This window comes from Vanellus vanellus (assembly GCF_965231255.1).
Source record: "Vanellus vanellus genome assembly, chromosome: 2".
Lineage (NCBI taxonomy): Eukaryota > Metazoa > Chordata > Aves > Charadriiformes > Charadriidae > Vanellus > Vanellus vanellus.
The window spans coordinates 39,419,363-39,447,223 of NC_138906.1; the positions used below are offsets into that span (position 1 = coordinate 39,419,363).

The 27,861-nt window shown below is 42.7% G+C and overlaps 1 protein-coding gene across 1 annotated transcript in view; it reads left to right on the forward strand.

Moving 5' to 3' along the window:
- The first annotated feature begins 14,631 nt into the window (after positions 1 to 14,631).
- CHN2 (chimerin 2) overlaps positions 14,632 to 27,861 on the forward strand; it is a 170,439-nt gene continuing 157,209 nt past the window's right edge. Inside the window, exon 1 of the mRNA XM_082499078.1 lies at positions 14,632 to 14,723. Within this exon, the coding sequence (XP_082355204.1) occupies positions 14,675 to 14,723 (49 nt within the window). The 5' untranslated portion in view covers positions 14,632 to 14,674. The remainder of the gene's footprint in view (positions 14,724 to 27,861) is intronic.

The following is a 27,861-nucleotide window of genomic DNA, read 5'->3' on the forward strand; positions in this document are numbered from 1 at the left end:
GTATTCGTTATCAGCTTGCAAAACGTATCTGATATGATAGCGAGAGTTCCAGAGAAAAGAGCTGAGCAATGACTAAATGAAGTGCTTACAAGGTGCCAATACAGTTGTCTATTCCTAGAGCACAGAACAGGCTTCGGCTCCTGTGCAAAGCTCTCGCTATCTATCCCGAGCTTGTACCCACTTTCCTTCACTTAAGAAGTCATTCTGGACAGTGGAGACTCTTTAACAGGAAAGGGCTTATCCACCAGTTGGTTATTTTAAAACTGCCCACTTCCTATGAAAGTACCAGGATTCTTTTCAGAAAAGTGTCCCAAGACAGTGGCGTTAATGGTGAGACTCCGCACCAGCACCAGCTTAACCGGTGTGTTGGCTTCTAGACTTGTTACAACATATCTTTATGGTAAACGCATTTGCAGGCTGTTTTTTGTCAGGAGAGACTGAGAGACTTGTAAATGATTTGCATTCTGGAATTTATTTGCAAAGCTAATTCCATCGTAACTTTGGTCGGAAAGATTTGTTTCGTTTCAATTTTATTTTGAGTGCTAAAAATGCTAGAAACCTTTTCTTTTAATGAAAGCTTAAGATTCATTAATCCATTCTTTCACTTACAATGGTTTGAAAAAAGTGACAGGGAGCCGAGCCTCCAGTGGTGGTGTGGCCAGAATTAAAGCAGAGGAAAGGAAGGACCTTTTCTCACCACACATATCCAGGCCTGAGAACTCTTTGCCCCAGGGAGCTTCACAAGACCTGGAGAGTACCAGAGAAAGTCCTCTAGCAATGTCTGTATTGCAACAGCATTGAACTGGCCAAGTCTGTTCCGCTTCTTCAATTCCAAAAATCTCAGCCGCTGCAGGATCCTGTTTCACTGTATGTGGCACAAATCCCTAAATAAACAGATTTAAATAGGTTAAGATTATTCTCAAGCATGGAAAAGGGTTGAGTAGAGGAAATAAAACTGCATAGAACATGTCTTACCTCTGTGATACTAAGATCACCACAGGGCAATTGCCTGAAACAAAATGCAGTAAAGAGAATAGATTGGCCTAGTAAAACAAATCCCTCATTCTAATCGCTGTAAAACAAGTGGACAAAAATCAGTAAAACAGATCTTACTTTCTGGGCTGAATATCTGGAGTTTAATAAGATGGAAGGTTTAGAAGAACATCCAATGTTTTGGAAACTCTGGGTAGGACTCAGCTACTGTTGGGATTCAGTTGCAGCAGAGAGGAATCATCTCTCTCATTACTACTGGGGCAGCTGAATGGCTCTTTAAGATCCATTGATGATATTGACAAAATCTTGATTGACTATAATGGCACTTAAGTCACTAGAACGACTAGGTGCCTAAATGTCAATGTCCTAATATTGTGGATCCCACTCACTACCGGGTGACTTGAATGGTTCATAGCAAGTCTTCTCAGTCAGAATCTCTCAAACAAGAGCATCCAATGACCTAGAAGGCATGTTGAACTTCAGTTAAGCCTGAAAGACATTCGGAAATCTAATCAAGGAGCAAAAATAAGTATCACTACTCTTCATATCTACCTGGGCAGAAAATATAGTTTTGAATTTCCAACAGGTTTTGAGATATACTATTGCAATTAGAGAGAAAAACTGAAACAAAATTTGAAAAGTACGACTAGATATCAAAAAGATTGTATCTTGTTTCAAGGTCATAAAGACATTATGAGGCATATTGAGTTTAGAACGAAAACCACATTTCTGTGAGAAACGCGCTCACTGTATTGAATTTTAGTCTGGGGCAAATTCAGTGGAGCAAAGAATATTTATTACAGCGCTGGGAGTTACACAGGGGATTTCTCCTCCTGTGGCTCATTTTTCCCTTTACAACCGCTTGTTTTTATTTCGTATTCCTTATAACTATTCATGTTTCTTCTTGGAACATAGTTTGCATAAACAATGAGTTTTTGGAACGCGACCCACCCCCAAATACATAATCAATGAGTTCTGGGAATGCAACCCACCCCCAAATACATAATCAATGAGTTCTGGGAATGCAACATGCCCCCCCCCCCCCCCGGCAGTATGCTTCCTCGGGGGTCTTCCTGATAGTCCATGGAGGGAGGGCCAAAGTCTTTATCACCATGTCCTTCTTGTGGCTTCTTCATTCTTTACACTTCTGTGGTTACCTTAGCTAACTACACCACCGTTTGTTCTGCAAATTTTCGGTAGTTCTAACTGTTGCTTTCGTCTGATATCCTATTTAACACTATCCCTTTTCCAAACGCATAGCAAGCGCACACCCATCTTAGCTGAAGCCATAGCGAGCACACATTCATTTTAGCTGAAGCAAAATTTTTGCCAAATTACTTATTACAATTCTATAGCTTAGGACAGCTAACTATATTTTTGAGAAAAAAACAAATTCTAAATAGTTTATGAAATGCAGTGAAAAACTGCTGTTCATGTTACTAAACACTAAAATAAATAATACTAAAAAAAAAGATGCTGATTCTGGATTTTGGTAAATCTATGTCTTATTATACCATTTCTTCTTTGATAGTTTGATTATCAGTTTTAATCTGATTCCTGGGCCAAGTAAGTTCACTGACTCCCGTTTCTTGACTCCATCTATTGCATAGGTACAAGTTCTTTTGGCTTCTTCACTTTTCTTAGCTACAGCTTAAAGTTAAGTTCACACAGATTTTATCCAATAGAGTTCTGTCAAATTATTTTCCACGAGTATCTACAACAAGAGATTTCTAATATTACAGAATCCCCCGGTCTCGCAAGTTGTAGGTATTCAGCCATCCCGCACCACTTCTGGGACAGGTAGGCAGACATTACCAACACGCTATTCCTCTTCCATTTGCAGATGCATCTGCATCTTCAGTTCCGTCCTAGGAAGTTATAATGCTTAATCATTCTCTGCTACTGAGCAATCCATAGGGGATGCAGTTTCTAAGAAGATGATCCAATTTGTTTGATGTCATCATCCCTTAGGGAATCGCGTTTACGACTGAGTTGAATGTTAATGTTCAGCATTCCATATTCTAAAAATGTCAGAAGGTCTACCGAATAATCTCTGTAGCTATGTCTTTGATGCAATGTCAAGGATAAATATTAATAGGTCTGCTATAAATATAAGCATTTGCCCTACAAAAAAACACTTCAAAGAGTATAAAATCCATCCCAGCATCTTACATATACCAAATCACACACAATAATGACTCCCTGTATAATGATGGTATTAAATTGCAACTCAAATTCATGTCAGTGAAAATTCATTTAGTATTTTTCACTTACAGGCATCAGAGCAAAATGAGTTAAGACAGTCCTGATACAGGCTGTGACAGAAACATTTGTCTTCCAATGCTTGTAAATAAGAAAAAAGGAAATAAGTATTGATTGATAAAAAGTTGACTGGATAAGAGTTTAGCCTAGTAGCTGTATGAAGTGATTGCTGCTCACAGATCTAGGCTGTATAATGCACCATACTGGGAGAAAAGGTTTTCCATCCAGCCTAAGGATGAAATCAGTAGTCACAAAACCATACCAAAACTGATGCTCCACTCAAGTTCTGAATGAAGCTTTTGACAACTACTTTCTCGTTCTAAAAGAGGTAGTAAAAGGTCTTTTATTAAGAGGCAAAATAAGATTCATTTAGCGACTAAGTTCTCTATTTCCAATACAATGAGAACAACAGCATGTGAGCTAATTTTAACATGTGGAAAGAACATTTAATTTTATCAGAAGGAAACAATGAAGAATCTAATTTATTCTCCACATGTGTGCATAACCCCCATTGATATTAATAAGAGTTAAGCAGCCTATGGAGAGGAAAATAGGCCCTTAGATGTGGCAAAATGTTTTAAGAAAATTATCTGCAGCTTTCTAATGACCACAAAAATTATTTCTTCTTCTATACCAGTGGAGAGAGAAAAAGGGCTTCATATCCAGCCAGTCATGAAATGTTTCTGGCTTTCCCAAGGCGGTATGTATGTGAGCAGTGGTACACGCACACACTCACAGATGTCTATATGGGTGGTGTCTCACAGAGTCACATAAGCACATACTTCTCAGCCACGGCCTCTTTCCAACCAGGGTGATCCATGGCACAGGGATGACTGAAATTCTGCTACTCTTCCCACTTGCTGCTCTTCCCAACTAGGGATGAAAGAAGATAAAGTTCGCTTAATTCGTGTGGGTTTTTTGAATCCGAGTGTTTAACACACTGTCAGAGGTAGCTGACAGGACCAAGAAAGGCTGGTGAACAATCTTATTTGCCCTGTGCCACATTTTGCCTTAATTCTACTAACTTTGGTGAGTATGGAGGGTTCATCTTGGCTAGTCATCAGCAAGCTTCCTCAGCTGCCCAGTGGAACCCCCGCAGAGGAACGTGCTTCGACTTCATGCTTAACGTTTGTACAAGTCGTTTCCATTTTCTTTTCAGGATGAACTTTGATACAAGAGGTTGGTCATTAGCAAGTCATTCCACCTAATTCTTCATTCTTCTGAGGCATTTCCTTCTAAAGACATACAAATACTTTGCTGTTTCTGTGGTGGAGCTCTTTCCATTCATTTTCTGAACATTTTGAGAGCAAAGTGCTCCTAATGCTCTTGGGCAAACCCACCATATCTAAATGGGACCTCTGCAGAGCCTGAAAAGGTCATCCCTTTATTGGTGTTCACAGCAGGAGTTTAACTGAATGACATCCAACTTTCTTTTCACAGCATTCTCTGGGGAACTGCCCAGGACTTGAAATCCTGCACTGCATGTTCTCTGTAACCAGGAACTTGCAATCTTGAACCAAATCATCCTCAACACATTTACAGCCCCCATTCTGTCCAGCTAAGCTCATGATGTATTAACGCTGTTTACACACAGATACTTATTTACAGCTCTTTTACATACCTTTCATCCAATTTTAGCTTTGGTTTAATGTGCGTTTTTAGAATTGTATCATTTGAGGCGCTCACCTCTGATAAAATTCCCTACAATTTGCATTTCACTCAATGTTTTTGCATGTTTCCAAATGTCAGCATAATAATGAGAGCAGGACTTCCGAGGTTTTGTTTTCTTTTTATATCTGTGGAATGAAAGGCAGGTTGGGCACGGGCACCTCTGTTTACTTTCCTTTGAGTCATAGACAATAGGATCTTCAGTCACTGATGAAAGCTCATTTGTACTCTGAATGTTTTCCTGCCCACTTAAGCTGAATTTATATAACATGCAAAAAGAGTATTCAATATTCAGTTAATTATGCACCAAATCGAGTAAGCCAAAGAATTAGCTTAATCAAGCATTCTTTTTTCCTTAAAAAAAAAAAAACCCAAACTAAACCAACCAGAAATAAACCAGAGAAGAGCTGTGACGGGTATTACAAACAGTCTCCTGGTGTGACTATCGGGAGACATTTGTTCCCTTTCTGGTTGTTTACCTCTGATGCTGATTTTAAACTGGAGGCTTCACTTCGCTTCGGTTCACTTTGTCAGCTTTTTCCATTGTCAGTCTTAAATAGCCACTTAGCAAAGTTCTACTTGTGGTACAGATCATATATACAAATATTTATAGAAGCTACTTATGGCATAGGTCTATTCTTTACTGCCTTTTCAATAAAATGTTCCCTCAGTTGTGCTTTTATCTTTGCAGGCCCAATATGCCCCCCAAAACAAATAGCAAATAACAGGTTTAGAAATACAGATTTCATCAAAGTATTACTGGGACTTTCAGAGGGGGAGGTTTTGACAACAGTGAATTTGATGAAGGTTTGGTTTTAACTGCACTGGGACCAAGACCTGGCCTTCCCTTCAAGGTCAGGGCTGTCACATACTTAAAATGGATCTGACTGAGGAAATTAAAAGGGGCCAATATCCCAAATTGTAGGAGTTTCCATCCCTGTTGCACTATAAAGCTGTACTCTTTATAGTCTGCATACAAGAAAACTTTATCCAGTTCTGAATGGGAGACAAAGTTGGGTTTTTTTTCCCCCCTGGGAAACTGGACAAGAATTGGTTGCAGGATACAGGCAGCTTTATTTTAAACTTTTTTGGTAGAACTCCATCATATCATCCCTTCTTTATTTTGCACTGGATGCTTAAAACTACAGCAAAGGATCTCAGGCAGCAGATGCATGCTTGGGAAAACTGAACTAAATAAGCAAGGTAATCCATGATGCCATATCTTAGAATAAATTTGAACTTACTAAAATCTAGGATTCCCCAGGATCCTGCTTCAATACGGAAGATCTGCAGAACTTTGATACTGGCCTCTTTCTCACAAACCCATTAGAGCTCAAAATCCCATTTCTAACCTTCTTTACGACTGAGAAATGATAAGAATAGATTTGTCAGTAAACCTGTGCTTAGCTGACGGCTGCCCTGGGTGGAATGGCACTAAGCAGGAGTATGGGGGTTTTATTGCTTGAAAGGATGTATTTTCATTTATAAATACAACAAAAACTCTGAGCTTTGTGAGTAGGAACATTTGTCTCTCCTGGTTTATTTCCTCCTCCTACCACTACATAAAAATATATACTGACATTGCCTTATGGCATTACAGTTTTTACTGTGGTGCATTGTAGTTTCCAAAGCACATCACTTTTTATGATACATGGTAGCTTAAAGGGAAAAGCACTATCCAGCAGGGAAATGAAGGGTGAAACGCCAGCCTCTTTGAAGTCAGTGAGAAAAACTATTACCGCCTTCAGCAGAGGCAAGGTTTCAGTCCAAGCATTAAGGGAGAAATGTGGAGCCACATATTGATTTTATCTTTTAGGTAAAACCGTACAGAAGAGAAATGCCTTCATCTGGAATCTAGGATGCTTAATATCAGGAGGCCTTTAGGAAATTGCATTACATAGCTGAATGCTATGTTGGTCCAATGAAACATCCAAAATCTCTACGTTTGACCTCTGATTCTATAAATGAAGAGAAAAGAACCCGACTGCAAAACCATTATAGCCTGTAAGATTTCTGTTTACACATGTAATACAAAGCATCCAAATCTGAACATATTTAAGAATAAAACAGCCAAGCTTGAGGCTACCCCAGCCCATATCAATAAATGGCAAAGTACACAAAATTACATTTAGACAGAATTTTATATAGGGGCAGAACACATTTACACATAAAAAGACATATTGAGATGGGAATCTGCCCCTCTACAGTCTAAAATATTTATAGCTAATTAAGAGAATCTGGTATCACAGTTAAACAGGGGAAATATTGAGATAAATAATTCATGAACATCTGAAGTAAATAACTTCTAAATAGATATTTTGACTAATTTACTTTGGACAAATAAATGAGCAAAGCTTTGTTTTTGCAAGAGTCTGATGAATGGAATTTTCAGTTCTGTAGCTGAAATAAAATTTATTTTGGGCAACTGCCGATTTAGTTTCTAAAGGCTCATAACACATGACTTAGATAACAAATCATGCAGCTCCACTACTATTCGTGAATTTTGAGTATCCAAATACATTTTTGCATTGAACAGTTGTCAAACAAATCCATTAGCCAAAATTTGTCAGTACCAAGAAAAGCAGTGAGGATGCTGGAATAGCAAATCAATGACTTAATTAAAACTTCGCACGTTTGCATACAATTCACATACAAGGAGAAAAATGACAGAAGAATTAGAGCAGCTCTGCTCTGAGCCCCACTCTTTCTTTCATCTTAATGAGAGAGTAAAGCTGAGGCTTTGATATCACTGCATTGTCATGGTAATTGGGAAGCTGTGAATTCAACATGATGACTTTACTGTAGGTTCAAGAAAGAGGAGATGTTGAACTATGAGGAAAAGAATTCATTTAAATGTCAGTCAAGAAAAAAGGCCAAAGGTTAATAAAAGTGATGCAGTGTACGTCATGGAGCTTCGTTTTAAGTATGATCTACTTGGAAAAATTCTATAGGAAAATCTCAGTTTAGTATCAGTAGGCCCATATTTCGTATTGAGTTTGTTCATATATAATAACACGAGAATCAAAATACTCGGAAAAGGAGACTGATTGTTGCTAAGTTCTTCACATTTTTTTCTATTCTTGTTTTTCCACCTTTTTGCCTACATCAAACTATGTGGTAGTGCAATTGTTTCCAATAATTATAAAAGAGAGGTTGAGAGTAGCTTTTATACAAACATGACCTTCACACTAAAATGTGATGCATTCTGTTCAGAGAAAGGCGGTACAGAAATACGGAGAAAATTCCTCTTTTCTTATGTATGTTGTCTGATACTTGTTGCCTGGACCAACAAAAGCTTCGCTGTCAAAAATTAGGAGTGTTTATGGTTCAGTAAAAAATTAGATATCTGCTTAAATATTTAGTGGTCTTGGGTTCTATCCCTGGAAAAATTTAAATGAAATGCTGTCATGTTCAAATGTAAGTGCTTGATCACAATGTAAAGGAGAACTAGACTGCAAGTAGTTTAAATTGTTCTCTGAGGCAAAGGATTTGAAAATTACTGTTTTTTATTAAGAAAGGAAAAACACACTAAAGTTCAATTTCAACAGAAATTTTGCTGTACAGTTTTGTTTTGTTTTTTTAATCAGGTCTAATGGCAGTTACATGGTTGACTCGAGACATTTCAAAATCTTTATCAGCTTCCAATTTCAGACTAGAGCTTCACTGTATAAAAAACTTTGAAAACAACATAACAAGGAAATTCTCTGCCCCAGTGAACTCTCAATCTGAGATGTAATTAAAATAGGATGTATGAGACAGGAAGAAAGATGAAAGGACAAATAGGCTGAACGTTCATAAATTAGTCATAGCAGCAGGTTTAGCACTCACAAGTGACGACCGGCCTATTTGCTGTATGTTTTTTGCAGAGCTAATAAAATTCAATATAAGCCTTGAGTTTGTTCACCAATTAAAGGTGCAGAGCTAAAAATTGCATCAGGTGATAGGGTTCTCAAACCTTCCTCTTTGGAGTATGAAGAAAAAAGTGAGAAATCACAGAGTCTTGAACTACATCACCACCTGCTGTTGCAACCATTATGGCTCACATCATTTATTTATACCCAAATACAGTGTGCATCTGCTATTTATTGATATTTTGGGTTATTTTTCTCATTATGGCTTGTGCTTATATTGAGTAAAATTTCCAAGTACTGTGGAGAGTATGTGAATATGGCTTATATATTGCTTATAAAGGCCTTTCCCTTTCATAACATCAAAGAATGAATAATGCATTTCCTCCTTTTCCAGCTAAGCAATATAAACATCAAAGGAAGGATTAGCATTTTAGGTCTTTGACAACGCTAAATCCTTGTGTCATATGTCTTGCCTTCTTGTGCAGAACATTTATATTTCTATACCTATTGCGTAATCAAAGCAGTGGGCCAAACATCTTTACTTTCCTCTAATTTGCATAATTAATTAAAACCCAACAATTCTGCCAAGCTCTCTACATTCACACTGAAATAATAACTGCCAGTTTTCATCCTGAAATAAATTCGTTAACTAGGTTTCAAACTCCTGTCCTCCCTGCCAAGCGAAAGTTTATGGCACACAGCATATAGCAGTCAGATATAGGGGATTATGCAAGATTCCATAAACATAATCTGAGACGCCGTGACTGCAAAACCAGAAGGGCCTTAAAGATTGTATGGCAGTCATCCGCAGAGGTTTGGCTGCTCAGGGTCAGCGTGAAGCTTGGCTGTGGTGTTGTATGGGGAGGGCTTATGGCTGAGGAGACTCAAGGCGCGCTGATTTCAGGCCGGATTCTTTTAGGAGGGCTCTTACGAAATGGCTCCTGTATAATGGAGACTTCAACAGGTGGAAGATAGCAATATAAATGATTGTCTGCCTTAGACGATTTTTCTTCAGACTGAGTAAGCCAGGCTGATGCAGAGATTCGTGTTGCTACAGGCCCTATCTAGTGACCTACCTACTTTTTTTTCATCTATACTTGTATTTCAGATCTCTTTTTCTGCAGCAGGAAGCATTCTGCCAAGTCAGTAAAATGAAAGAAGTTCTAAGCAGAGGTCTTTGCCTCTGCAGTGAAAGTGCCTACTATGTCTAAAGTTGAATGAGAGGAAACCAGCATGTTAAATATGTGGGTACTTAGATATGCAAGAAGCAATTTGGTCAAAAGGGAAAAATCTGGCTTCGTGAAGGAAAGCAGCACAGTTCTGCCCACTTTCCTTTATTTGTTATTTCTAGGTTTTCATCCTGCTGTCTGGGGGAAGGGTGACTTTCTGTTTGCTTTTATTGCATGGGAACATAAAAACCTATTTATCAGCTAGGATTTGCCTTGCCTTCACAAAGTCATTACAAGTTAGTTATGATACTAGTGACTGTGTAGTAGGTGGGTGGCCTGTCTGCTCCACAGAGCCTTTCTTTTGAAATAAGGACACAAACCAGTACATACCAGTGGGCTGGGGAGCCGAGGCCACTCCAGAGGCCACTCCATAGCACAAAAGCAGCGCAGATATGTCCTCAGCTGTCAAAGTTACTATGGTTTGCATCAACAGCTCTCCAAATGCAGGTCTTCATCCTGCTCATACATATAATTTTACCAAAATACGTCGTTCCACCAGAGTTCATGTGACAATGAAATTGTGCACATACCTACACATCAACAGGTTCAGAATTACACTGTGAAAGAGTTACTTCCAAATGTCACTTCACTTAGTTTTCTGTTGGGGCCAATAGGTCTTGGGCTGTAAGACTTATTATTTGCTGAGATTCCATAGTATTTATTAATTTCTGCTTATTGGAGAATAAAATGTGTGTAAACTCTAGCTTGAGTAGGAATCTTACCATGCAGAAGTATGAGAGTGGATAATTAAGGTACAGAAATAACCTAATACACTGAAAGCCTGGAGAAACTTTTTAGGTGTTTTCATAGATTTGTTTGGAAACAAGTAGTAGTGCTTTTGGGTTCCTTTAATCTTCCAACTATGACTTCGGGCTTCCCACATCTGTCAGCTTTTGGAATACAATGGCCTCTTCCGCAGTGAGTTTAATGTTATTTCAAATATCGTGTTGTTAGCTGGGCTTTAGCATGAGGCAGGCAGTCACTTCTTTGGAATTTAGGTATAGACTGAGGACGGGTTTGTTAAATCTTTGTTCTTTGACAAACTCCCTAATACCTTCATCAAAAAAAAAAAAAAAAAAGGCCAAGAAAGCTGAAAAAAACCCAAATAATGAAACTCTGTCAGTAAAGACCACATTGAACCAATCTAGAAGCAAGGAAATCTTCAAGGAATCTTCCCCAGGAATGAAAACCAGAAAAGCTTTCAGCTCTTTCTCATGAGTAATACAAAGCACATAGTTTGGTATTTTTCCTTTGCAAGCCACTGTTAATGTCAATGGCAGTGTCCATCCATAGGAGGTTTCCAAGGTCATACAGAGGGAAATGTGATTTTTCGGAGTTCCTCAGAACTTTTGGAAGCTGTGACTTCTCAGAAAAGTGCAGGTATCATGCAAGCAGGCACTAACACTTAGTTCCATAGGGAGTGTGAAGTGGAAGATTTTTATCAGGCTTATATGAAGCACACACTTGTGGAAAGCCCAGGAATAGCCTGAATCAAAGAGAGCATCTAGTTTACAATTTAAAGTTTATTCTTGTTATCTGAGTATTTCCACTATTAGCGATGGATAAATCTGGGCTCTGAACAAATTAGACTGGGACAGAATCTGTTCACAGTTCCTGTAAAGTAGAACTGAGATTTGACTGCATTGTCTTCACTTTGCACTTTTTACACATAACAAGGCTACTTTTGTTTCTTTTAAATTTGCTTCCCCTTTGATCTAGCAATTTCCCCTCTAATTTCATGGCTTTTATGTTCTTTGCTACTAACAAGAAAAAGGCCATCCTGTCTTGAAATGCAGAAGACTTCCTTTTAATCTACAGCACATTTCACTTACTTTATTAATTTACCTTTCAATGTTGTGGAAATTGAGATTGCACAACCACATACCTGCTATTATCACAACAATTATCAACAGTTGCAGGTCCTTCAAAGGTACGCACGTTCATAATCAGACATGTTCAGACTCACTGACTTTGGACAGAAAATACTTCATTTGCAATGATTGGAATAGCGGGAGTAGTCACTTGTTGAAGAAATTCCTCTCTTGCTTTACCCAGATCTATAGCTGCAAAGATAATTGAAAATTAGTTATGAAAATTCTTTTTTATCTGCAAAGTCTTAGTAGAGTGAGGGTTATTTCTTTTTTTTTAGGTTATTTACTTCTTTCCCTGCAGATTCTGCCAGTGTTATTAACACCACCGTATTTCACTGACGGTATGAGACAGGTTTCTGACAGTGGCTGGAAAGACATGAGGGCAAGACAGCTCTAGATTATGGAGGGGAAAATAAAGACGTATAATATACCAGGAGGAGACAAATACTACAAAGAAAGATATAGCAGAAGGAGCAGAAAAATCCAAACATGTAGGAGACAAGCGAATACTGCTTCAACACATCACATACTCTGCAAGTGGAAAATTCACTAGTACAATCTTGATGTTTACCATATTACACGACATCCCACAAGCGTTTTCCAAAATCCCAGGTATCAGCCTGGTTTTATGACCCAATCCAGAAAGCAAAAGAACTTTCTGCCTTTCTCATTTTGCTCTCAGCGTTCAACCTTTAAAGTATGTGACACGAAACACTTGGCCAAAGGCCAAAAAGCAGCGACACGCCTGTCCTGTTTTTGCATCCATCGCGGCGATTTACAGATTAATAAGAGTCAGCGCCAAAGCTTCGTTCGAAGCTCGTTCGTCTTCACGGGGAGCAGGCTGTCACTACAAAATAAAACCTGGAAAAGCAAGTTGGCCTCAGCCGCGTCCTTAAGAGCTCCCGGCAGGAACCCCACAGGGGATGAGGGGACATGTCGGGCCCGGCGGCCCCGCTGGCCGCGGCTGCGGGCATGGCTGCTAAGGGGTGTCTCTGCCGCTAGAGGGGGTCTCGGTACCTCTTTTCCCGAGGAAAAAAAAAAAAAAAAAAAAAAAGGGTAACAGGCTGCAGGGTCTGGGGGAGCCCGGGTTGTAGTTTTGGCTCTGGGAGAAAGGGAAAGGTCTGGGTGCGGGTTAGAGAGGGCAGGAGGTTTGCACGCTGGTTTGGGGCCGCTGTGTGGCTGGGTGGGAAAGGCTCAGTTTGCCAAAGAAACTTTTAACGCGCTTCCTCGCTCCTCCCGAAGTAACTTTGCGTTACAGGCGCTCTGTTACGAAACGTGGAAGGCTTCCATAAACCATCATCCAGGCAAAAATGGGTTGTAGGCTTCTCACCGATCCCGTGCCAGCAAGACTTTGCCATGGCCACTCGCCTTTTGGCAACCATGTGGCACACTGACCACCCTTCTGAAGACTTCTCGCCCTCGTTTAGAAAATGAGGTGGAAGCTTTGGCCGGTGATACAGCGAAGGGAAGGAAAGCCGAAGGGCAGTCCCCAGGAGGAAACCTCCCAGTGATGCTCTCTTGGCTCTTCCTCTTTCCCACTCGCCCATGAAGACAGAGGGCAGCGGCCCAGAGTGGTCTGACACAGACCCACCGGTGTACCCTTTGCGGGTGGCCCGGAGGGTGACCCCACACCTCCGTGTCCCCCCAGAGCTGCCGGGTCCGGGAGCGCTGCGAGGGGTGGGGGAGACCCCCAACGGCGGCCGGGTCGGGGCCCCGCAGCGCCCCTCCGCACCTGGCAGCTGGTGGGGGCCTGTTTTTTTTTTTTTTTTATTTTTTTAAGAAAATGGTTATCAGGAGGGAGAAATTAAAAAAAAATAAATAAAAGGGAAGAAAAGTGAGGGTGGGAGGGTGCCAGGCGGGAGGGGGCTAGCCGCGGGTACGGCGGGCAACCCGCTGAGGAAGGGAGGCGGACAAAGGGCGGTGGGGGGCGAAACTCTGCCCCAGGTGCGCAGCCCCGCTCTGGTCGCAGCCGCGCGGTAGCGGGGGGTCTCCGGCGGCCCGGGGCGGGGGGGGGGGACGGGGACGGCGAGCGCCGGCAGAGTCGTGGGCGGCGGCGCCCGCGGGAGCGCGGAGCCCCCCCTGCGGCAGCCCCGAGGGGGGCGCCGGGCCGAGGCGCTCAACAGGCGCTGCCGCCCCGGCGGGTCAGGCGGGACGGGCGCCGGCACATGGCCGGAGCCGCGCTCGCCGCCAGCCCCGGTGCCAGGCGGCTGCAGCGGCGGCCGGAAAGGGGCTTGGCCGCCGCTCGGCGGGGCTGCCGCGCCGCCGGGGCTCAGCCCGCCCGGGACCCACCCTGCCCGCTGAGCCGGGGCCGGCAGCCCGGCCGGCAGCGCCGCCGCTTCCTTTGTGTGCGTGAGGGGAGCTGCGGCGGGCGGCGGCGGCGGGTCTCCCCGGCGGGCTGTCAGCGCTGCCCGCGAGGAGGCGGGGAAGGGAAGGGAAGGGACGGGAAGGGAGGAGGCGAGGGAAGGCGCTGGCAGGGCGGCTCTCCCGTCACAAGGTGAGCCCTGCTCCCCAGGCGGAGAGGCAGAGGCACTGGAAGCGCCGCGGGGCCTTTTCCCTGACCTGCCGAGCGGCTTCGCCCAACCCCGCAGAGCGGCCGGCAGCGCCTCGGCGGGGCGCCGCCGCCACCCCGCTCCCCCGGCGGCGCGGGGAGCCGAGCGGGGGCTGCGGCGGCGGCTCGGCTCGGCGCGGCGCGGCTCGGCGCGGCTCCGGCACTTTGCGATGGGCTGGCGGCAGCGGCGGCCGGACAGCAGCGGGGGCCGCCGACGCGGGGCTCGCAGCTAAGGGGCGAGGAGGAGGGACCATGGCCGCATCCAGTAACTCCAGTTTGTCCGGCTCGTCGGTTTCCTCCGGTAAGTTTCTCCGGCGAGCGCCGCATTTCTGCCCTCCCCTCCATTTTAGCAGGCAGCTACCTGTCTGCAGAGCGCCTCGCCGTCCCGCCCGCCCCCAGCGCCCCCGGTCCCGCCGCCACCCGCCGCCGTGGTCCCCGAGCCCCCCGCGGGCTATCTCCCCCCCCGGGGGGGCGGGGGGAACGGCGATGCCCCTGCCCGGGGCCGAAGGGGGGGGGGGGGTTGAGCCGGGACTGGGGGAAGCGCGGCGGGGCCCCACTCGCCTCCCCGCCGTGCCTTTGTGTGGGGCGGGGGCGAGGGGAGACCCGCTCTCGGCTCCCTCGCCGGGCCGGGGGGGAGCAGCATCCCTCCCGGGCCGAGAAGGGGCGCGCCCGCGGGGCGTTATGGTGGATGTCGGGGCGTTATCGGGAGCTGCCGCTTCGGGGTTTGGGTGGCCGAGGGTGTTCAGAGACCACCTCGCCCTGCTGACGGGCGTCCTCCGCAGCCGTTCCCCCGCGGGGCAGGGAGCGGGGTCCTGCGCGGGGGGTGCCCCGCCGGTCGGGGACAGCCAGACCTGCCTCTGGGTGGCAGCCAGGGCGCTTTGAGTTCTTCTGCCATACTGGGAACGATCAAATTACCCATCCGGATTAAAAAAAAAAAAAAAAAAAAAAGATTGCTCCGGGTTGAAAAACCCGCCGGGGGGTTTGCGCCGCAGGGTCCCTGCACGGGTATTGAGGAGCTGGGGGCTTGCGCTGGGGTTTTGGGGGCGCTGGGGGGTGGGAGGCGGCGGGGCTGGCTGCCCCTGGGAGCGGGAGGGCTGGCTGCCCAGAGCCGCAGGGAGACGGAAAAGTTACGGGGCATTTCTGAGCCCTGGCAGCCTGAAATGGAAAAGCGGTGATATGACAGTACTGCCGCCTGCCTCTCAGCTCGGCGAGCGGTTCTTTTAATGCTTAAGTTAGGAGAATTTGGCAGAGAGTGATATCCTGGCGTTTTAGCGGGCTGAAGGAGTAAATAGAAGGATGAACAACTTTGGGGTTCGAGGGACTTGTGACTCAGTGTTTTGTTTGAGGTGCCAAATGGAGAATTTGTATGAGCGCTTCTTAAACATAGCAATATGTGCTGTGAAAAGCAGACGAGCTCCTTTGACTACCAGTACAACTGTAGAAAAATATAAATAAATTTAAAAGGCAATGAGCAGCTATGTTTTTTTTAAAGAGGGTGTATGTGATTTGCACAACTTACTCTGCGTCACCGTTCCAGCGTGTGACACTTACAGCCAGATCCAAAGAATGAAATGGCTTCTAAAAAGAAATATTTATTTCAACTGTTTCAGTGAAAACCACAAACCTTGCAAACCCTCATTGCCTCAACTAGAAAGCACCCGAAAGAAGTAGGCACGAGAAATTCTGCCTTGTGTTCACATTTGCGATGCAAGAGTTGCAAGACCAGAATCAAAACAAGCACGTGTCAACCCAGCTCAATAGCTTGTTAGTTAAGGTACTTGCTTGGGCAAGATGATTTTTATTTTATGGATCATTTGTATATTTTTATATCTAAGTTATGTGATAAAACAAGAAACAACCCTTAGAACCCAGACTGGAACCTGGGACTGTCTTCCTTGGTGCTTCAACCACTTCAGCTGCAGAATCATGTCCCCCATGCACGTAGCTTCTTTGGTCTACAAAACTCGGGGCTTTTCTTGCATACTGTTCCAGCTTCTGAGAAAGGATGCGGAGTGCATACCTCTGAATCCCCTCTGGCTTTACTGAATCTAGGCTGCAGGATCTGCCTCCCAACTTGCCAGATGCGTCTCCCTTGCAGTCTTGGTTCAAATGCCTGACCTGCAGGGAAGAGTGGGAGTTCGGACACATCCTTGGTCCAAGCAGTTGATATCGGCTGACTCCAGGTGGCCTCCTGCTCGGCAGGTGAATCTAGCACCAAACATAACATCTAGCTTAGGAACTGAGCTCTGGGCTTTAGATGTACATACTTAAAAGTCAGGGGGTTTGGCACTTGACAGTACCCTGCTTTGTATGAAGCCCTTAGCTACAGCCTATAGCAGTTTATGGCTTATCTTTTGTTTTGTATTTTTGCAAGGATGAGCACAGCTGAGCCTTGGCCCATGCTCGGGGCTCTCAGATGCCAGAGTAGTACAACTAATAAATATTGTCAAGTGCTTCATAAAATAACTGAGTGCCCTTGGCTTTCATAACTTACAACCTTGGAGTGGTTTTTGGTTTTGTTCCAGTGTATTCGGTCTATATTTCTCCTATGCAAATACTATTCAGAAGTTAAATTTGCTGCAGCACGATAAAGTTTCCAATATTAGCAGGCGCACCATATCTGACTGTGTGCAGCTGTATTTTGGCTGTCTGTGGTTTCAGTTCTCAGAACTCAGCAAGTCTTAGAGCATATTGTTTACATAATCTAACCAAACAGTCTTGCTTTTAAATTTAATTTAGTAGAATTCATATGTATGTTTAACTTACAAATATGAAGACTTCCAAATAGTATCATTATTTCTATTCCACAGAAGAGGGAAGGTTATAACATCGCAATGCATTTTACTAATGGAAAAAGGAAACAAAGTTTGTGGTTAATAGCAGCATACCATGCTGCAGGACTCAGCTCTACCATTGACTTGATGCTTGGCCTTGCTCAAGCTGTGTAATGTGTTGCTGGATCTTTTTCCTGTCTTTAAGAGCAGTTGAATGTTTGTCCATCTCTTGGGGAACTTCTGAAACCAAATTAAAGCATCGCTTGTATAATCCTTTCAGATCTTGAAATAATCTAGGAAGAATTACCATATTTGCAAATGCATTTTTAGCTCCAGCAAAACCTGTCTTTTATTTTTAGTTCTTTATTTTTTTTAATATGCTCGTGTACAAACATTCTGAGAAGAAATAAAACTGTACATCTTGAAACCACATAAATAACTCAAGTTTGAGACCACTGCTAGGGTTTGCTGTTGTTTTGAGGTAACAACAGATCTGCCTCGCTTCTGGCCTTAAATAAGTGTCTACAACATCCAAATACGTGGTTAGGTTTGAGCACTAGGACATTGAGAAATTATAGGTGACTTTTCTTTTTTTAAGAACTTCTCGGGGAAATAGCTGACCTGCATATGCGTGAGCACAAGTCGAAGTGGTTTGGTAGCCAGATTCTCGCCCATCTGAACACAAAGTGGTGCAGAGCATCTATAGGTTCCTTCTAGTTGCATCAAGATTTTGGTTAGCCTCTATTGCCTGGAAAGGCAATACTTAGCTAGAATCCATCTTACAAGGAGTGAAAAAGTTTATTCACTGAGTGACAATAGTGGAAATTAGAGTTTGAATGGCAGATGGGAATTTCCACTCACTTTTTTAAAGGGATGATTTCTTCCATCTCTTACCCGCCTTTCTTAAAATACAGATAGTTATCCTTCCTTAGACAGTGTCCCTCTTTACTCTTCTTTTGTAAAATCATGTATTCATTTTACATGTGAGCGCAGATGTGTTGTAGGAACAAAGTAGTCACATTACGCCCCGGGGGGGGCAAAAAGGTCTGTGAATGCTGACTGCTGAACTCTGAGAATGTGTTACTACAAGTGACCATTGGCAATGTAACATTTCTGTTTCAATTCCAGCCAACTCATATCAGTGAGAAAAAATGTTAGACAGTTCAAATATACTTAATGCGAGGAAGCTGCCCAAGAATTTTACGGTGTAGATAGTCTGCCTGCCCACTTGCACATTTCTGTAAATTCTAAAATTTTTTTTAAATGTGCAAGTAGGATTTATAGTCTTCACTTGAACTTGTGTCTAGGTTAAAGACCAGAACTTGGTTCTGTCCTGGAGCGGTTGTTTATAAGCGCTGCCTGCATGGTGACACGGCAGGGTGGTTAGCTGCAGCCATTGTACGGATGGGGAGCTAACATGCATGGGGAGCTGTGACTTCAGCTATCAACTAACTGTAAAGCAAATATTTATACTTATGAATCTGTTGCTCCTTCGCTTTCACAGCTAGAGAACCCATCCCTCCTTCAGAGCTCGTGTCTGTGATCTGCGTATACTGGTCTCAACAGCCACTGTGAGGCTGCTAATTACAGGTTCAATGATACTAGGTACTTGTCATGGGCCTCATCTGACAGGAGCTTACGAAGGATTTTTTTTCAGTAAGCTAGCACTCACCAGTAACAAAATCTACAGGAGAGCCATGGGTATTTGTATTGTGTTTCTTCATATATGGCTCTCTGCTTTTGGTGGCAGAACTTAAGCTGCTCTGTGACCACCAAGAGTCGTGTTTGAAAGTGGCTGGGGGAGAAAGGGGTGTACTGTGCTGAGGGAGGAAGGCGGGCATGATAAGCAGTTAAATTAAGCATTCTTCTTTGGACCTTGGGTAAATCTGCACAGCGTATGAAGTGCTGAAATTATAATTACTTCCCCTGGGAATTCCACTTTACTTTCCTGTAATCTCTTCTATAGTACATGCCCAGGTGATCTATTAGCCGTATTCCTTGCAAGCCCCTAAATTTTGTTGTTTTCCCTAGATGAAGTGCTGATCCAACCACAAGCAGCATCTTTTCTTTCTTTCCTGTCCTCTAAAGAGAACTGTACATGTTTCTGTGCTTTCCTTAATGCTTCTTTCTCCTTAAAATAGACATTCCCTTGCCACTCCCCATCTTACTATTGACACTTATTCTCACTTACTCAGTTCTTTCTTTTTTTTTTTTAACTTTTTTGTTGTTACTTTTGAAACTTTTCAGCGTTTTCCTGGCAAAGAGTTTACTTCTCCCACTTTGTCACCAGCTGCCTCCAGTTTCCTCCACCCAGTAGCCAAATACTGATTGTGCATGACTGACGAACTTGAGGCTCTGCTCGCTGGAATGTAAATATAAGCTCGAGTGAGGAGACTTTGGTGGCTGTGCCTGCTCTGCTTGACTAAAGAGCAAACAATCCGGCATGCTTCCCAGCTCGGCTCCATGCAGAGGTGTTCCTCAACATTAGGCTGAGGCACTTGGGTCTTTTTAGTCTAAAGAAAAGAAGGCTGATGGGGGATCTTATCAATGCTTATAAATACTTAAAGGGAGGGTGTCGTGGTTTAGGCCAAATCGGCTACTGGGGACCTGGGGGACCCCAGGTGGGACCGACAGATGCTCCCCTCTACCCCTCTTCAAAGAGAGAGGCAGAGGAAGAAAAAGAGACTTATGAGTTTAGAAGGAACTAAACTACTTTAATGAAATATTAATAATAAAAAGAAATAATGAAAAATATATACAAAACCGTATCAAGCTCCCAAGATGACAATCACGACACCGGCTGGCACTGGGGCAGTCCCAGGCTGGACTCAGTGACGGACGGGAACTGGATTCCGGATCTGCATTCAGGATCGGGATCAGAGGCAGACAAACAGAGTCCTCCTCAGATGTTGGCCATTGAAGGAAGAGCTGACCCTTTGATCCCTCAGCTTTTATACTGAGCATGAGGCAGATGGGATGGAATACCCTGTTGGTCAGTTTTGGGTCACCTGTCCTGTCTGCTCCTCCCTACAGGTGGGACGCCTCTACACTTTTCTGCTTCTGATCCTCCAACGGGGCAAATAACAAAGTTGGTTGGCCTTGGCTCTTATAGCAATAAGTATAAGCAGGAGCCTCTCTGCATACCATGCCTGGGCATCAGCTATAAACATAGGTCTTATCACTCTGAGAGAGTGAACATTGTTTGCACAATATGCTGTTAATTTCAGTAGTTAGAGAGGCCTAGCTAAGAAGCGAAGTTACTGAACAAAATTGGATCTGTTTTACCTCAAACCAGGACAGAGGGTGCCAGAGGGATGGGAACAGTCTTTTTTCAGTGGTGCTCAGTGATAGAACAAGAGGTAACGGGCACAAACTTGAACATAGGAAGTTCCATCTAAACACGAGGAGGAACTTCTTTACTTTGAGGGTGGCAGAGCACTGGCACAGGCTGCCCAGAGAGGTGGTGGAGTCTCTGACTCTGGAGACATTCAAAACCCGCCTGGACGCCATCTTGTGCAACCTGCTGTAGGTGACCCTGCTCTGGCAGGGGGGTTGGACTAGATGATCTCCAGAGGTGCCTTCCAACCCCCACCATTCTGTGATTCTGTCAGGTGTCTCAGTCTCTGTGCAGTTGTTCCATCCAAAGCTGGTATGAAGTGGCTGTAAGTCCCAGCTGCCTTTAAGGCTTTGAGCTTTGCTTGAAAACTCTTCTGCCAGATAGCGTCCCTCTGGTGGGTGGATAGGTTAGGTAGCTTGGGCTGTCAGTAGGGGTCCACACTGAAGGTAAGTGCAAATACGAGCCTGCTAAACAATAGCGTGTAATCAGGCTTTCTGCTCCAGCAGGACTTGGGCTGTGCCAAAACCTTTGCCTGAGTCTGAGTCCGTGCTGTGAGAGCAGTAACACTGGGAGAATTTGGATGAGGACCCAAGGCAAACATATAAACCCAGTATAACAAGAGGTTAACACAAGAGGTTCCACTTAAATTTGAGAAGAAACTTCTTCTCAGTGAGGGTGACAGAGCACTGGAACAGGCTGCCCAGGGAGGTTGTGGAGTCTCCTTCTCTGGAGACATTCAAAACTCGCCTGGACGCCTTCCTGTGCAACCTCATCTAGGTGTTCCTGCTCCGACAGGGGGATTGGACTAGATGATCTTTTGAGGTCCCTTCCAATCCCTAGCATACTGTGATACTGTGATACTGTGATATTGTGTTTTCTGTGAGCTCCAAAGGTAAATTTGCAGGTGGTGAGGAAGATGTGGAGGCTGAAGGCGTAACTGTGCACCTTTCTGCTTCCCATCGGAATTGATGCTTCTTCATGTGCTGTGTGCATTTCAAGTAATACCTGTTATTAGACCAAACGGTGGAGTTTAAACACATAGGCAAGCTTTCTGCTCCAGGCCTGGAGAAGGGCTCGTGTGTCTTCTCGGGGTATTTTCACTTTTCAGCTGTGTCAGCTGCTCTAATAAAAGGTACTGCTTCTCTCCACAACCCCTCTGCTTTTGTAAACTCAGATACCCATGTAGAAGATGACTGCTATAAATTCTTTTAAAGTCACCAATTATCGATGATTAATTTTTATTAATTGAAAATCAAAACCTGTTTTTCTGTCCTGAAGCATAAGGGAAGAGGCCTTTAGGTATCATTTAAGCAGTCATCCCCATTTAATTAATAATGAAGTCTATGGTTCATAAACTAATTCTTGTAATAAACCGAAAGGCAACAAATTGTTTTTTTTTAAAATAAATGAACAGAGATATGTGGTTTAAAGGCAGCGTAGTTCTCAACTATGTGTTTTCACACATACTCTGTGTTTTGAGAAGGATAAAAACCCACTTACTGAGGGAAGAAGAAAAATCTTTGATGGATCCAGTAATTTAACAAGGTCAAAATAAAATATTAAAGGCTCATGACTCTCTGGGGGTCATGAAGGTGCTATGATGTGAAATAGGCAGATATATTGTAAAAATGAAAGTCAACATGGGCTGATTTTAATTAAGATGCAAGCAAGTGAGAAGAAATGAAATTACTATTGTACACAGATTCAGAGAGATTCTAATTGTGAAAAAGATTAGTAAATGAAAATAGATGTTTATTCTCAATGATTTAATAGAAATAGTGTTGTGAAAATGGCACATGAAAGCTATTTAAATAATGCTGCTCTTATACTGATAAGGTGCTACTTTTGATTTTTAAAAGGGCAATAAGAGTTCTTTTTATTTCTGCTCCTCATGCCAAGCTTCTGCTGGCCAGGGTGTTCTTTCTCTAAATTAAAGCTGAAGTCTTTTGTATTTGATTATATAGAACTCGGCATTCTTATTAAAAATAATAAAAATTCAAAAGGGAAAGATGCCAAAGCACTCCATTCTGATGTGGTGATTGGTCCAACAGTTAGTAACTGAATGTGTAGGCTGTGATTACTGAGAATAAAATAGCCTGGAAACTGGTACAATGCATGTCTGCTTCCCAGTGTGGCTTATACTGGTACACTGTAAAGCAGAAGTCTTATTCTCCTTATAGGTCTGCTTGTCTCAAAGACATATGTGGAGGATCAGACGAACAGTCTTTCATGCTGTCATGATGATGACCTTTTTGGATACCAGTTCAGTTGACTAGTTCTTGCCTTCTGTTTGATGGTTCTGAGAAGGCTTAGATATGCCAAATGCTGAGTGATTGTAGGAAGGAATATTGTACATCAGTGAGAATTATACACAATCCTCCTGTATCCCCATGCCCATAATATTTTACATGTTTCAGATGATAATAATTTGGCTATTATAGTGAATAGGTAAGTCTTAAACCTAGTCTTTTAGACAAAGCATTTTTTTTTAAGTTGCTTTGTTTATATACAACAAAAGCATACCTTTGGTTAAAGGGCAGCAGTGGCTGTATTTGCCTTGTTTGCAACGCTGAGTGCTGGCAGAAGGTGTTCCCATGCTGGGGAGCCAGTCTGTTGTCGCTTGTTCTTCTCTTCCACAAAAGGAGGAGATACTTGGGAGATTAAATATTTGGAGAACTGTGTGTTAAGGAATGGCACATTAATATTGCATGAAAAAGCTTTTGTTGCAGGGAAATGCAGCAGGATTTATACAAGAAGCTATAAATCTGTAATATTGTATATATCACATTCTTTACAGGTGTAGTCACAGTTTGTCTAAGAATTATATACAGTAGCTAGTGTAAATGTGTAATTTTAACTGCTATGAGTAATGACCCATTCTTGCTGTCTTTTTCTGACCTTTGATTACGAGCATGTAAATTTGAATTTTACGTTTGGAGGTGGTTATTACCAACTATGAATCATGCGCAATTCAGCAATAATAGTTTCATCACCCTGTTTTACTAAGCAATAATCCAAATCCCGGGGCTGGAGGGTGAGCGTATCCTGGTAGAAGGAAACCGGTGTTGCAATAGTGTCGTCGTAACATCAGCGTGCTTTAAAGTTTGCCAATGAATAGGTTGAAACTTGAAAGCACAGGCTGATGTGTTTAGTAAGGTAAGGAGAGGTTAAAGGGTTTTTAAAATTCAGAAGAACGCGCAAGTGTTGCACGCCTTGCTTCTGGTATTATTGATCAAGGTCATCACAGAAGAATTAGTTCAGTAAATAAGACATCTGTTCTGAGGATAGCTTTATCAGGCTGCCTGCTTCCCCCGAGACGAGGTGTCTGCAGCATGGTATTATTACTGACGGTGTAGAAAGTACGAGGTGGGCCCTTTCTTATCATCAGTAAATCACATGTCACCTGCTGCGACCTGTGTGTCAAGTCACATTTCTCAATTTCTTCCTACAAGCTTGTCATGTAGCTGTTCCTCTCCTTCCTTCTCACCTTCTTGTTGGCTGGTTAAACATTGCTTGTAGCTTTTAAAAAAACCCAGCATGTCACAAAGTGCGTCTGTGGTGTTACGCTTTTTGTTTCATCAAAGAAGAAAAGTGAATGTTAGAAGAGATGGAGACCTCGGTTTGTAAACGAGGTTCAGTTTGTTGAGCAGATGTTTAATTGCTAAAAATTCATCTTACCTTGATAGATCAATTGGTTAAATGTTTGGCTTCATGTTATGGCAAGGAAGAAGAATGGCAAGCGTGCGTTGTGTACAGGGACACTGGGCACAGCCGCAGCAAAGGCAGGCAGAGCTTCTGGGAGGAGAAGGTGGTGGTTCTGCCCCAGCAACGTGCAGCGTGCCAGAGGGCCTGTGCGGGGTTCAAAAGCAAAAGAAGTCTGACAGCTCTTTCAGCGTTAAGTTTGCTGTCAAAAGACACGGAGTATTTCTTTCTGTAGCGTTTTTTCTACTGCGTGAAGCTGCACTGGTTCTGCCTTAATTCCCCAACAAACTAGATCAGAGCGCTCCAAAGGAAAGAGAGGATGAGGGGATAATGACAAACTTAGGCAGATCCTCCATTTTCAGCTTTTCCAAGACGTCTGCGTGGTTGCTGTTAATGGCAGTTGTATGTTTTTTTGTGTGGCTGAACCCTACCTTTGCGTGCATGTAGCCCTGTATTATTTCTGCATATTACACAGTGCTGTGGCCCCGCAGACAGTGCCAGCCCTTGCATCTCCCGTTTTGAAGGAGTTATATTGTGTGTGTGCATGTGTAGCTTAATAGCGAGCCATATCCCATCGTGGTTAGCCGTTCAGGGTTAGGTACTTCCTAGCACAGAGGCATATATATAAATTGTGGACCTCTTTGGCATGGAATATTAGGGATGCTAGTGGCTGACGTGGGCTGTTAGCACATTTAGATAACTTCACAGGAGAAAGATCCATCCACTGCTGTTAAACACAACGATACCACCTCTGTCTAAAGTTACTGAGATGTACGTAGGCTGGGAAACTGGTGAAATATATGTGCTATATGCCTGCTGTATCCTTTTACACTTTTTTAGGTATCCACTGATAGTCACTGTGGGAGATAATCTACCAATCTGACCTGTTGTTGCTGTTCTCATGTATATAGTCGGTAGACGTACTGCTGACATAGTATGCTGTCACTTCTAGGTCTTGCTTTCTACAGCCAAGAGAGGAAAAATTTGGGGTGGGTTTGAAATATGGGGTGTTGACATTCTGTGTTGCAGGTTAAAACCAAAACCAAACCCCACACCTATGTTGCAAGGAGACCTTGATAGGAAAATCTTATTAATAGTGTGCTGTACAGAGCAGTATATAGATTTGTCTCAAACCCTCTTTCTTCCTTTGATTGAAAAGCTTTTTCCTTCTTCTCCTTTGCCTTATGAATGCATGACCCAGCTGGATCACATTTCGTTATTTTTGATTCCAGTATTAAGGCTAGCAATTAATGAACTTCTAAGAGCTAGAGCTGGGTTTTTCGTATGAGGTTCCTCAAGGTTCCAAGATTTAGGGCTTTACAAAAAACCTGAATGTTGCAACCAAATTTCTGTAGTGCACAGAAGTGTCAAAAAGCTGAATTAATTATTTGTAAAAGATTTTGTTTTTTAAATGAAGAAGCCTTTATGAGCACAAGGTATTAAGTCTTGACCCTTCAAGCTGCTTGTTACCTTCTGTTCCCATTGCATTGAGGTAGTAAATCAGCAGCGTACAGGACTGCGTAGTTGCTTATCTGAGTATTTTTATGCGGTTTCCATTAAAGCAGCATCTGCTGTTACGATAGGGCAAATTATTATAGGCTACATAGTAAACCTCCCCTCCTCCAAGTACCAGTGCATAACATATTTAATATTCAGTGCATTTACATCCTGTATATATAGAACATGTCAATTCATTGGTGATGAATTTCCAAGGATTATGTACAAGACTTAAATTATACATAATTTGTATAAATACCTGCTTCTTGAGAGAGCATACTCTCCATAACTCCTGATCTCCTGCCAGGCAAACCAAGATGATGGACAGCTTTTAGCATCGTGCTGTGATAGCTCTGTAGTTGTTTTATTTTGCAATCTGAAGCATGTAGTTATATTGTTTTGTGTTGACAAACTTATTTACTGAAAAAATATTGGACCCTTTGATGTCTCAACAAAAATGGAGAGAAAAATTTCAATTCTATGCTACTTCATGCTCATTTGTGTCTAACATATCGGTGTGTGTTGGAAATGTTGCTTAATTTTAGAGAATAACCGTAAATAATGACTTAGATAGAACTGGCTGTCATGGATGAAACTTCAGTGCTCCTAAATGAGTGCTTGAGGCTGGGAGACAAATTAAAGCTATGGAAATAGTGATTGACAGGTGTGCTTTTTTCTGCTCTTCCATTTTGACACTAAAAACAGCATTAAATCGGTAAACCATTGAGAAGTAAAACGGATGAACTGGAGGATGGAGATAAGTAAATGTCAGATTGGTGAGAATTTACGAAATTATGTAGAGAAGAAAAAGAGATGTTTTTATTTAGGTTTTATGGAGAGAAGAAAACAGGATCCTGAACTCTGTCTACAAAGCGGGTTGCTGTATCAGACCATGTTATTTAACGGAGGGAGAATTTTATAGTTTTTTAATGTAGAACCTCTGGTCATTTTGGTAGTAGATGAGTACATCTAAGCATGCAGGAGAGAAAAGCCTTAGGTCTGATAGAAAACATTAAATGTTGGTTTCAGGCCTTATCTGGTGTTTCTGAGTGAGCGCACAAGCAGGGGAGCTCTAAGGCATACCTCAAATCATCGGTTGCTGGCCATGAAAAATTAGGTAATAACCTTTTTTCCTCTGATTGAACCAACAGTTGACTGTCAAAGTGAAGAAGCATCCTATGCTGCAGTAGCATTTTAGGTACACGCATGATACAGTGTGATTTCTAGGATAGGAGCTTTCAGGTTTTTATGGAACGCTCAGAGAGCTGCATTTCCATCGATGCAGCGCCTGGAGTGACCACAGCGGTGGCTTTCCAAATTACAGTTTGAGTGATTTCTCCTGCAATTTGAAAAAGTATCGTGAACATAAAATGAAGAGGTTTTCTGGCAATGCTGTTGGGTAGCATTGCCGGGTAGTGCTATTGCGCACTGCTAAACAGTTGTTTTGTTTCCCTTCAGAAGTGATGGATTAGTTCATTCAATAAGCTCCAAGAAAGAAAAAACAAAAAATTCTCCTCCTAAATCCATTAAGTTGCCTTATACCATTGATTTTAAAAATAAAGCTGATGAAAAAATGAGCTTTAAGTGCAAAACCAGAGTTAAGTATATTACTTTTAATGATTAATGTAACAGTAAATCTTTAAGCACTGGCAACTTAAGAAATCAACTCATGCTGTGTGATTTCTTCTAGAACTACAGAATTTGGCAGAGGTGCACAGGTTGTATATGGGCTTGTTCACACATAAAAATTATTTTAAAAAATATCTTAAGAACTATAATGAAAAAAATGTTTAGACATGGAAATATTCCGGGATAGTTTTTCTGGAACACTATTCTTGAACACTATTCAGTTAAGTTATAGTAATGTAGATCACTGACTTGAGAGGTGTAGAAATATAGCATTAGTTATACTGATTTGTCCAGTAATGCTAAGCTTCTCTTTTCTTTCTTTTTCCTTTCTGCGCAATGTATTCTTGAAAGCTCGTTGCTCCCTTTTTTTCAGAGACATAATGCATTCTTGACATCAGAAACTTAAACCTAAACCTGCCATTTTGAAAGGTTTTTTCTTCTTTTGTTTAGTTTTGTGTTGTTTAGCACGGGAGCTGATCACATGATAGTTAAAGTAGAAA